This window comes from Halyomorpha halys, unplaced genomic scaffold (genome assembly GCF_000696795.3).
Source record: "Halyomorpha halys isolate HHAL.00 unplaced genomic scaffold, Hhal_1.1 Scaffold949.1, whole genome shotgun sequence".
NCBI classification, from domain to species: domain Eukaryota; kingdom Metazoa; phylum Arthropoda; class Insecta; order Hemiptera; family Pentatomidae; genus Halyomorpha; species Halyomorpha halys.
In genome coordinates, this window is record NW_027109590.1 from 239,975 (window position 1) to 251,297 (window position 11,323).

At 32.9% G+C, this 11,323-nt stretch overlaps 1 protein-coding gene across 16 annotated transcripts in view; it reads right to left on the minus strand.

Moving 5' to 3' along the window:
- The window catches only part of OtopLa (Otopetrin-like a), a 331,346-nt gene that overhangs the window by 24,248 nt on the left and 295,775 nt on the right, over positions 1–11,323 (minus strand). For all 16 annotated transcript variants that reach the window (XM_067047772.1, XM_014431191.3, XM_014431183.3 and 13 more), the window contains 2 exons: positions 1,567–1,681; positions 65–379 (listed from right to left, as the gene is read on the minus strand). In XM_067047772.1, coding sequence (XP_066903873.1) covers positions 65–379; positions 1,567–1,681 — 430 coding nt within the window. The remainder of the gene's footprint in view (positions 1–64; positions 380–1,566; positions 1,682–11,323) is intronic.

Below are 11,323 nucleotides of genomic sequence, written 5' to 3' on the forward strand. Positions count from 1 at the left end.
ATATAAATTACTTATCAATGAACTGATGATAAATGTTTCATAGTAAAATGCTAGTATAAAATACCTGGAAAATATTTGAACGTGAGTTCCGTTGCCCCTGTGGTGGTACTGGCGGAGGTGGAGGAGCTGCAGCAGGAGTACCTTCTTTCTCTTTTTCTTTGGCCTCTTTCTTCTTATCCTTCTCTTTCTCTTTCTTCTCTTTTTCTTTTTCTTTTTTTTCCTTCTTTTGATTTTTTTGATTCTCCTTCTCCTTCTTTTCTTTTTTTGGCTTTGGAGGTTTAGGCTCACCACCTTGACAGCAGGAGCTTTCTTGTAGAAGGAAGCAGAAGACATACAGCAAGAAAAGAATGCTCATTCCATACAGATAGGTAAAAAATCCCTAAAAATACATAATGGATTAGTAATATGATTAAACAAATCAGAGAGTATTCATTTTATTTTTGGGGTTAGAAATCAATATCAATCTTTAAGTATTTTATATATGTATATATAGTTGACCGTAAAAATTAATATATATTCTTATATATTTTAAGTATTTTATTTCAGAAAGAAAATAAAAAATGAGATAAGATCATAAATAAAAAATCTTTTTGAAGGGAATCAATGATAGACGTAAACAATCTTTCTGACAGCAGCTTTGAGCTCTGAAATTCTGAGATGAAGCTAAATATTAAATTAGTCACTCCTGATCAAATTGATAAATATGGTGGTTGTACAAATCTGTATTTAAGGAAGACATATTTGAAAATATGCTGCTATAACTTCTTTTCAAGAGATAATTCATCTGACAAGATCACAAAAAAACATGCAAGTTACGTCCTGTCAGTAATATTTCACTCTTAGTAATACTAATCTGGGCTTCCGTAAAATTCTATTATGCAGTTTAAGGAGTGGAAGAAAAATGATTCTAATGAAAGTGAATTAAAATAAAGCAATATTTAAAATAATAGCACTCAATATTTTTTAAGGGTTATATATTCTTCTATATTATAATGTCTGAGAAAATAAAATACCCTAAAGCTCTAATTATCCTTCAATAATTAATTTAATATAATTGAATTTCATCAAATTACACATTCTAGTCATATTCATTAATATATCACATCGGCATTTTATGTTCTTCATTCTATTTCTCAAACTACATTCTGCACAGTGCAATTTGAAAATGGATAAAAAGTGGGTAGGTCTTCTAATTGTTTAATAAAGGATAATAGAAGTTTTTAACTTTCTCATTAATTATAATATGGAATAATGTAATGATTTATGGCTCCATCACATTTGGCTAACCCAAAATTTACTTGTAAAGACAAAATTTTTTTCCTGTTTTTGAGTAAACGATTTCAATTATATCACCAAACAGTCATAAAACAATTAAGTTTCAATGAATTAGTAGTATGTATATATGACCCGACTTTTGGGAAGTAAAATAAAAAGAAAATTTCAAATGTTATGCTGAAAACATAACATAAAAAATTATTAAGTAGTGATAGTTAGAATAAAATTTAAAATATAAACCAGACAGCTTATCAACTAGTTACAAAATATACAGATTGACTGATTACTTACTTCATAGTACACAAGTGGTAAGCTGTGAGTAACTACTTCAGAAACCACATAAGCAATGCATATGACAATCAATAGTTTCGCGTATATAAAGCTCATAATAATGAAGAGGGAAGTCCTGAAACACACACAAAAAAATGCCATTAATAATAAAAAGATTGAAGTTTAAATTCCAAAAAAAAATAAATAAATATTTCTAGTTTTATTGTTACTGTTCAAAAATAAGGCAATTACTTTAAATACTCAACGTAACTGTTGGTTATAAATAATAATATCTGCATAATTATTAATATATTACTGTTAAAATTATAGCTATTATTTGGTAACTCATTACAGTGAATCATAAGTTGTGATTGATGTGTCCAGGAGGGAAGAGATTATATTAAGGCTTACTTTCAAGATGAATTGATGTCTTTATCATGAACCATTTGGAGACTAGATTGGTGAACACAAAATTAATGTAGGAAAAAGTCATATTTCTAGGAAATCTAGGAAAAAATCAATTTCCTAGAAATATGACTTTTTTTACAGACTTTGTATTTTCATCTGCTTTAACCATCATTCATTACATTTTCTTTATAATCCGATTTCTTATTTATAAAAACAAAGCAAAACGATGAATTTCACAAAGGAAGTTCAATGAGTTAAGTTACTTTGCAGGATTAAAAAAAAAGAAAGGAAAAAATTTGGCAGAATTTTAACTTAAGAGATTGCTGGTTTATACTACAATATCAAATTAGTGGGGCAATAAAAAATAAGTATTAACTGATCCATGGGGAATCGGACAGACATCGCTCTGAATCAGTATTTCTGAAACCCTAGCTCTATTGTTCTTGGTTGTCACCACTCCTCTTAAGCTCCATTTAGACAGGTTCAGTAAACAAATATTTAGTCAAGTTCTTAGTTTACCACCTAGTAGTAGTTTAACATGGCAGGCAGCCTTTACTCACATGGTATTAATTATAAGGAATTCTTGACAAAATTTCATCTGATAAAGAAACTATCAAGGGTAAAAAGAAGGCTCATAGGGGGCTCCACAGTACCCTAAGCCAAGGGGCTAGAAACAGCCGAGGCTAAGGAAAGAGCGATTGATGTACAACCATTCCATCCATACAGTTAGCGGGCATTTAAGTATTTCTTCCTTCGAAATACTTTAGTGCGTCGGTGGGATTATAGAGGCGCAGCGACGGCCGATGGAGAGATCGTCAATAATAGAATAGCAATGCATAAATTGTGGGGAAATAGCAAGGGAAGAATTAAAAGGAAAGAAAGGAGACGAGTGGCGTGATAAAATTTAAATGTCTACGACATGATGGGTGAGATAAAAATCGGGACCAATGTGTACCGCAAGTTTGGAGTAAAGAGTTGTATCGGATATGAGGACTCATCAGAGTGATAATAATTAGGGGATATTATGTTGTCACCATTGAGAGTTAACAAGAGCCATAAATGAGTAGTTCTGTTGATATTGAACAGTTGAAGCTTCCTATGACAGCAACGCTGTAGGAAACCGGAGTTTCTTCACTTAGCACATGATGGAATTTTCGTACAGAAATATTTTTCTTTTCTCTGTACCTTAGTTAAAGAAGAGCCAATGTTCATTTTATTCGCTTTGAGAATAAGTTTCAGTGCACATTGGCCGTTTTTTTTATTTTACTGTAGATTTGATACTGACCCTTTGATAAAGGCTCCAGCTTGAAATTTAGAACACTGGCCTTATAGTACAAGAGCCGCGAAGAAAAAAAGGCAGTTATCTCACCCTAATTTTTTTATTACTTTAATGAAAACTAGGTATAATTACTAGTCAAAATTGATGAGTCTGTCAAGTATAGGTAGGAGGAATAAAAAATGGCGGCTGTTTCAAAACCTTAAAAAACACTAATTTTTCATTCGGAGCTCTATATATTAAAAACTACCAACAACACTAGAAAATCTAAGAGAGCATTATTTAAAGAAGAGTAAATTTGCTGAAATATTAGCCCTAAAAGAGCTATTTACGTCCTAGAGTTCTGGAGATATAGCTTTTTAAAAACCAAAATGTCTTAAAAATCTACTAAAGACTAATCTTCTACTGAACAACTATAAATCAATTTATATTAGCAAATTTCATGTAAACTATTATTACTACGAAGATAAACATCATAAACTACTTTATAGCTCATTAAACTAGCTTTAATTTGAGTGCTAGTAGACATCTGTACGTCAAATGGTTTTTGAGATATAATAGACGTAAATAGCTCTTTTAGGGCTCATATTTTAGCAAATTTACTCTTCTTTAAATGACGTTATCTTAGGTTTTCTTTTGTTGTTCCTACTTTTTAAGATATAGAGCTCCGAATGAAAAAATTAGTTTTATTTATCGCTTTGAAACAGCCGCCATTTTTATTCCCCCTACCTATACTTGTCCAGACTCATCAATTTTGACAAGTAATTACACATAGTTTTCATTAAAGTAACCAAAAATTGGGGTGAGATAATTCTGCCTTTTTTCTCCTCTTGGGCTCTTGTACTATTTAATTCATTTATTACTCCCATGTTTTCGAAATAACAAATGACATAAACACAAAATGGATATATTTGGACATGGGTCTTTCTTTTACTAATGTACAGATGTGCTCTTCAACAAAGACGTCGTTCCAATTAGTAATTTTAAAAAGTGTGAATTTTGAAACTAGATTAAAACTGCAAAAGTTATTTTTTTTTTTGTAATTTCTCAATACACTTTATATTCCAGGTCTCTTAGGTCCAGATTTGTTGTATATAAGTAAAATGCAAAATTATATCACAATGCTCGGACTTCTAATTTTTATTACGCAAAATTTTTCATTGCTATTAGATTTCTAATAAAAAGATTATAGATTAAATTCTCAAGAGCTTAAATACAAATTAAGAATGAAATTCAATAAAAAAGACGAAAAGGTGACTGACTGAGGCTAAACATTTTTTTTTCTACATAGAATATAAATAAATAAAAAAAAAATTAATACAATGAGTTATGAGAAAACGAAAATGTAGTAGGAATTATCACGGATTTCATGCAAAACCTTTCAATACAAGAGGTATTATATTCCTGTCAAATTTGGATAAGATAGTCTTATAATTTATTTTTACCAGAATACGTCGAAACTAAAAGGAGAGTAATGGGTTTAAAGGCTTTACATAACCTGCACATTTCATGGGCGGCAATTTGTACGAACTACACAACTGATTTTTAAATTTGGTGCCGTAAGTTATCCGTAAACTGTTTTCAAGCAATTTCATAACCTCCTTAAATGACAGGGACGCCAATGATATCGTGAGAAACAACTGCATTAGCATCTATTCACGTTTTTACTTGAGGGCCTCATATAAGATTAATACCGAATTTCGTCAATATTGTTGTAGGGGTATATAACTTATGATGATCCCTAACAATCTTAAGGTTTTATAGCCAATCATAGCCCTGGTATTGATATAAATTGGACATTAAGTGTTTAAGGCACCTATTAACCATTTCAAAGTGTGTTGTTAATGTTAAGATATTACAACCCATGGAGGATCAGGGGTGCAGTACTTTGTAAGGAAGTACTGTTACTAGATCAACGGGTGTGCAAGGAGGTTAATTGAGCAGAATCACGCTGGACCACAAGATTTTAATTAAGGGTACCCACTTTATGAGGCTAGGTAGGCCCCAGAGTGCTCCCGTACCCACAGAGCTGACTCAACGGCTACAATTAGCCGATAATAATTATCTGACACAGCCGGATTCGAACCCGGGTCCTTGGAGTTAGTAATACATTGCCTTACCAGTGAGCTACCCACTTCCACAACATTATTTAGATAAAATATAAACAAATTAAATGAAAAGAAAAATAACTTTATTCTTTGATATCAACATATACATGCTAATAGGCTACAAGTATACAATTAGTAGAATAATCATTAAAATGACACAAGAGGTTACAATTGGTTTTCCAACATTACCTCGAATCGTATAATGAATAATGATGCACATCCTTCATTTTATATTTTCTAATTTCAAACAGAACGATGTAATATGAAAAAAACTTAATCTAACTCACACTGTTTACAATTCTGTACAGTTAGGTGTTAGCGGAGACATATGGCTAGACCTTTGGGATTCGAAGTTGCTTCTGATACCACCAAAGTACATCAATACCTAATTCAAATTCACCCAAATTCTAGTCGAATAATGTATAATAAATGCTGATACAAGAAAAAATAAAAACAATAAAATAATGAATAAGCCCGACTATAGAAATAATCCTACCTTTTACACTTATTAGTTCTAAGCAACGGAATGTTATTACACATCTCAATCATATCAGTGGATGTTGTATATACAAATTAATGAAACGGTAAAGTAGTCGGGAAAATTCCACTAAACGTGACGAGTCTTTGCAAATATATTCAGCTCTATGTAACTGTAAATGTCACCATACAGAAATTCTTGCATCTACACATGTAAACATAAAAAAGAAAAGGTATGTTTTTAGAAGAGTCTTAAGTTTTATTCAGATGTTGAATAAGTTGAAACATTACTCAGAAAGACTATCTGAGAAGATTACTCTTTAAAATAATGTGGCTCGTTTAGATGGATTATGGAAGTAATTTTACAGAAAAACAAAATCTACTTCATGAGAAGATACAAGAGCTGTCATTATTTTCTAGTTAGAAAATGACCAAATGAATCAGGATATTGCACTAACAGTAATTGAAATTGAATCCAGGATGACTATGGGATCTTCGAAGCAGGATATCCAACTTTCTCTTCAGTTATATATACATAGTTAGAAAATCATAATTTGAGAAAATATAAACTACTCTTGTTTTTTTCTTCTTAAAGAAAGGATTTAAGGATTGCATACTCTAGTTGCGGGAAGAAATTCATTTGCAAAAACCAAATATTAGCATTACAGTCTTCTCGTATTTATCTAACAGTAAGAAATTATTAGTATGCTCAAGCACGAACATATTACCATCCAGAGCTAAGCCCTTTTCGATATCAATAATGTTTCTCATAACATACTAATATTCACTAAATTACATAAGACGACAAGAGAATTGGCTTGTTTTTTGGTTTTTTTTTTCTTAACCTCCTTTATTAAAGCCTTGTTTAAACCCGAACAGAACTTAAACTTTTCGGAATAAAAATTACCTATACGGAATTTGAGAAAAACAAAATTACAAATTTAGCCTTTTTTATAAGTTATTTTATTATTCAGGTTTCTTACACTGTAGTGTGGATTGTTCAAGACAGTATAAGGCACTTAGTAAACTTAAAAAATTGACCATCCAAAGCTCAATTTTTTAAATTCCGTTTGTTTGGAAACTATGGACTTAACTTCCTTTACATAGCAAACATAGATCATAAATCATAGCTTCTTAAACATAGCTTCTTAAATACCCTCCTATTTACATGTCGTAAACATTATAAATAGATCACAAAAGCCGTAGAACCCTTGTAACAATAATAATACTCCCTATGCAGTGGCCTTTAGCCCATCATTTGATGGTATTGTTTTACCAAGTCGTGCTGGCAAAGCAGGGACAAGGGCTAATTAACACAAGTTTTCTTTGAAGGCAGATTAAGCGAGAGGAAGAGAGAGGGCGGACTAACGCTGGCTCACGAGGTGCTGCTTTGGAGAAAGGTACCCACCATCTTGTTAGCGGTACCGATGCACTCTGTGTCCCTAACGGTCCTGTGCTTTGCCGAGGGTGCAGTGTTTTTCGACTATTCGGGATCTGGTAAGAGTGCTATGGCTCTTTTACTCCAAATCATTTATGATATTATAAGGAGAAAGGTTGATTGACAGCTTGGATTGATATTCGTAAACTGTCTCTAGAAAGACCTAGCTCACTGAGATATAACTCATTCATGATTGTGCTTTGCTATCTAAAAACAAAGCTTTGATTTCGAAAAGTAGAATGGCTGCACCTTTCATCCAGATAAAGGCCTACAACTTGGGCCGAAATTGTGTGCACACAATTACAAATGTTTCAGTTATTGGAGTGTTTACTTCAATACCCACATCCCCAACCATACTCTGATGATAAGTGAACTTTTCGTTAAACCTTTAACAGACAATGGTTGTGTTTATTCCACAAATATATCAATCTGAGTTTTCATTCCAAAATGAATTTAGAGGTGGAAGATCGATGATTGACCGTGTGTGATAATAAAAGGATAGATAGTAAAATATAAAGTAAGAAAAGTAAGTATAGGGGAAGGAAGGATTTAAAAAAAAAATAAAAACAGATAAAAGATATGGGTGAAAAACTAACTTCTGAAATGCAGAACAAGGGTGAAAGAAGAATTATGGAGGTTTAATAAGGCTTAAGATGTGCCGGTATGTCAGGGAAATACAGTTTTTATCAAGTTTATGATTGACGAATGTATGTGTTAAATTGATATGAATGGATTCCGAGATGAGGCGTTATCTGTGGCTGGGAACAGAGACGAGAATTGATGTATGATTGAAGTTGTTATCATTTTCATTAATTGTCTAAAACTCTTTGTTATTTTTATTTTGTTCTAAGTATCACTATACATCTTTTTTAATTCTTAATTTACATTGTTCATTTATTTTTACCTCATTCAAGTGTCTGCATCTTTTTTTAGCACTGATGAAACTCTGCGACGCGGGGCAAAACGTAGGGACATATAAAATAGTTTTACAACTACTTGAGGTTTTTTTCTTACCACACTCGGGTCATCTTTCTTTTATTGTATTTAGAACAGCTTAAATTAGAAGTTCAGCCTTATATTTAGCAGTGAGCAGTGACCATATTTGTCTGGTTAACATTTATCCTAAACGGGAACCGCGTTATGGTTTTTCAGGATGTTAAATTAGTCCATGCAAGATCTGCTTCGATGCATACAAGAAAAACAGATCGTCGTGCTCTTGCTGACACTGAATATCCATAATCCATGGATCTAGACCAATTCGTCACCGTCACTGTTCTGACCTAAGTGAGACGCTGTGAATGATAAAAGAATTGGCACTGACTGGACAGGTTATAAAAGCTATCGGTCAGCCTACCACTGCACCATAACAGCAATGCTTCGTTATAAACTCTCCCAGGCTATCTGTGTTCTTGCAAGCAATAAACATCTGTATCAAGGCAGCAACGCACATGATCTGTAATACCATCCAAATAATAATAAAAGAAGGAGGACGTGGTTTGATAAATATTGAAGGAGCTTGCCGCAAACAGGAAGAGGGCCTACACCTATATTTCCTCGCAAAAACAACTGGGGTTTATCTCGCCATCACAAGGATGGACTCACTGCACTCGTTTAACTGCACTTAATCTGAGCAAAGGTGTTGAATCAACAATCGTATCACAAAATGAAACACTGGCAGAATGGTAAAGCAAGTCTCTGCATGGGAGATTCTATAGCCAACTAAACGAAGCCTCCATAGACAAAGCGAGATCAGTTGAATGGTTAAAAGCTGGAAGGCTATTCTCCGAGGCAGAGGGATTCGTGGTTGCTATTCAAGATCAAGTGATTGCCACGCAGATCATATAGGAAGCATGTTTTAAAAGACGCAACAATACCGGATAAGTGTCGATTATGCTCAGTAACACTCGAATCAATCAATGGAGTGCTGGCTGGTACTGAATATCTGCAGAGGCACAACAATGTGGCCAAAATTTTTCATCAGGCTCTGGCTGTGAAGTACAACCTAATTGAAGATAAGAGCTTATATTACAAGTACCACCCAAATAGACTCCTCCAAAAAGGTTCTCTCAGGCTATATTAGGATGAATCAATTATTAAAGACCATACAGTACGCCATAATAAGCTAGACATCCTTCATATAGACCTAATAAAAAAGAAAGCGGAACTTATTGATGTTGGGATCCCAAACGATAATAATATAAGCTCCACTGTGGGAGAAAAACTGAGGAAATACCAGGAATTGGCGATATAATTAAAAGAAATATATAAATTGGAAGGTGTTACCACTACTCCATTCATAATATCAACGAATGGTCTCATACCAAAATCAACAGTGCCAAGCATGAATGGTCTGGGGTTCCCTATAGACGTGCTAAGAGAGGCTCAACAGTCAGTTTCTTAAACACTGCACGTATAGTGCGCACATTTTTAAATATTTGAAAAAAATAAATAAAATAAAATAAATCAACAAAAATATGAAGGTGGTTGAACTTCTAGGTCTCCCACCTCAGATACTCAACCCGCAATAGCGAGAACAACCGACCAATAATAATAAAAACAACAAATACAAATACATATAGATAGTAATACTTTCGGTGTAAAAAAGGGTGAATTTAACAACGTGGGTACTTTAGTTTAACCATGTGAAATACAATTAAGAATGTTCCTGATCTTAAAGAAATATAAACCTTTACTAGATGTTTCATCAATAAAAAATTTTTCAGACCAGATAAAATAAAAAATATTACTCTTATAAAAATTTTAGGATTTGTCATTTTTAAATAAAAGAGATAATAGACGCAGTTCATCAAAATTGAACCAGGTGGTTTTTTTTTCTTATCAGCCCTATGATATCAAATTAATTTTTAAATAAAAAAAAAAGATCAGTAATGAGGTATATTAATAGTATTTATTTAAGAAAAAAGTTAATGACTACATCATTGGCTAAAGGGGCGAATCTAAATATTTCTGTGAAAGTGTATTTTACCTGTGCTGAAAAATTATTTTTGGATGAAAAAACTATAAAATGCCCATATTTTTGAGAGCATGAAACATTTCTAATTGTGTTTCTCATTAATTGGTTAGATAACTGATTTTATTCACGTACTATCTCAATGATTGTATCAGTAAAAAAACACTAAAAGACTATAAAAACACTTAATTTGTTATAGAATACAAAAGTGGTTGAGTACAAAAGTGGTGTTATGGATTTTTCATCACGATAAATTTCCTTTTATGAAATAATTATTAGCTGAATAGATTAACTTCAAATGCTATTAATTTTCAGATACGTCGGTGAAGGGAATAAGGTGGTGGACCCCACTCATTTCACAATCGAAAGCCCTTGACCGCCCAATATCGGCGAGCCACCGGAAGATGAGGAAGCTGACCCAGACTGAGACCAGGAGAGCTGGGGCAAACTGCAGGAGGCAACCGGACGGGTGCAGTGGACAAGGTGCAGCCCCATTGGTAAGGAGCTTGAGGCGCTGGACTGCACCCAAGTTATAATTGTTCCCTATAATAATTAAAATGAACCTCCCTAACATTATTATTATATAATAATAATTTTGTAAAGTAAGAAAAATTGTTGATTTTTGGGAGCAGTGGCATGCGCAAACCCCAGCACACTACACCACTATACCACTGCTGCCGCACCCCATATGCCAGAAATGAAGGGAAGGAGGAAGGGAAATAAAAAAAAAAGATACGCTGTAGTGGTTGACTACTTTTAACAAAGTTTTTATTTCTTACCAAAATATTTATAAAACTTGCTGTTCGTAAAGTGTTGAATATTTCACATTTTCAGTTTTAAATAATAACACTTTAGCATTCAACGGATCATATGTCCACTCAATATTCTGTCACATCCGAGGTCTAATGTAAGGAAGGATTCAACAAATTGGGTACTTTACCGTGAGCGAATAAATATTAAATAATTTTTTTAACAAGCTGTATACTATAGGAAGAAACGTGTGGATAGAAATCAATAATTCTATTTTTATTTCAAAGAAATGAATATGATTATCAATTACATAGAAATAAGAGTCATTAACTTTCTTTTTTAAACCTAAA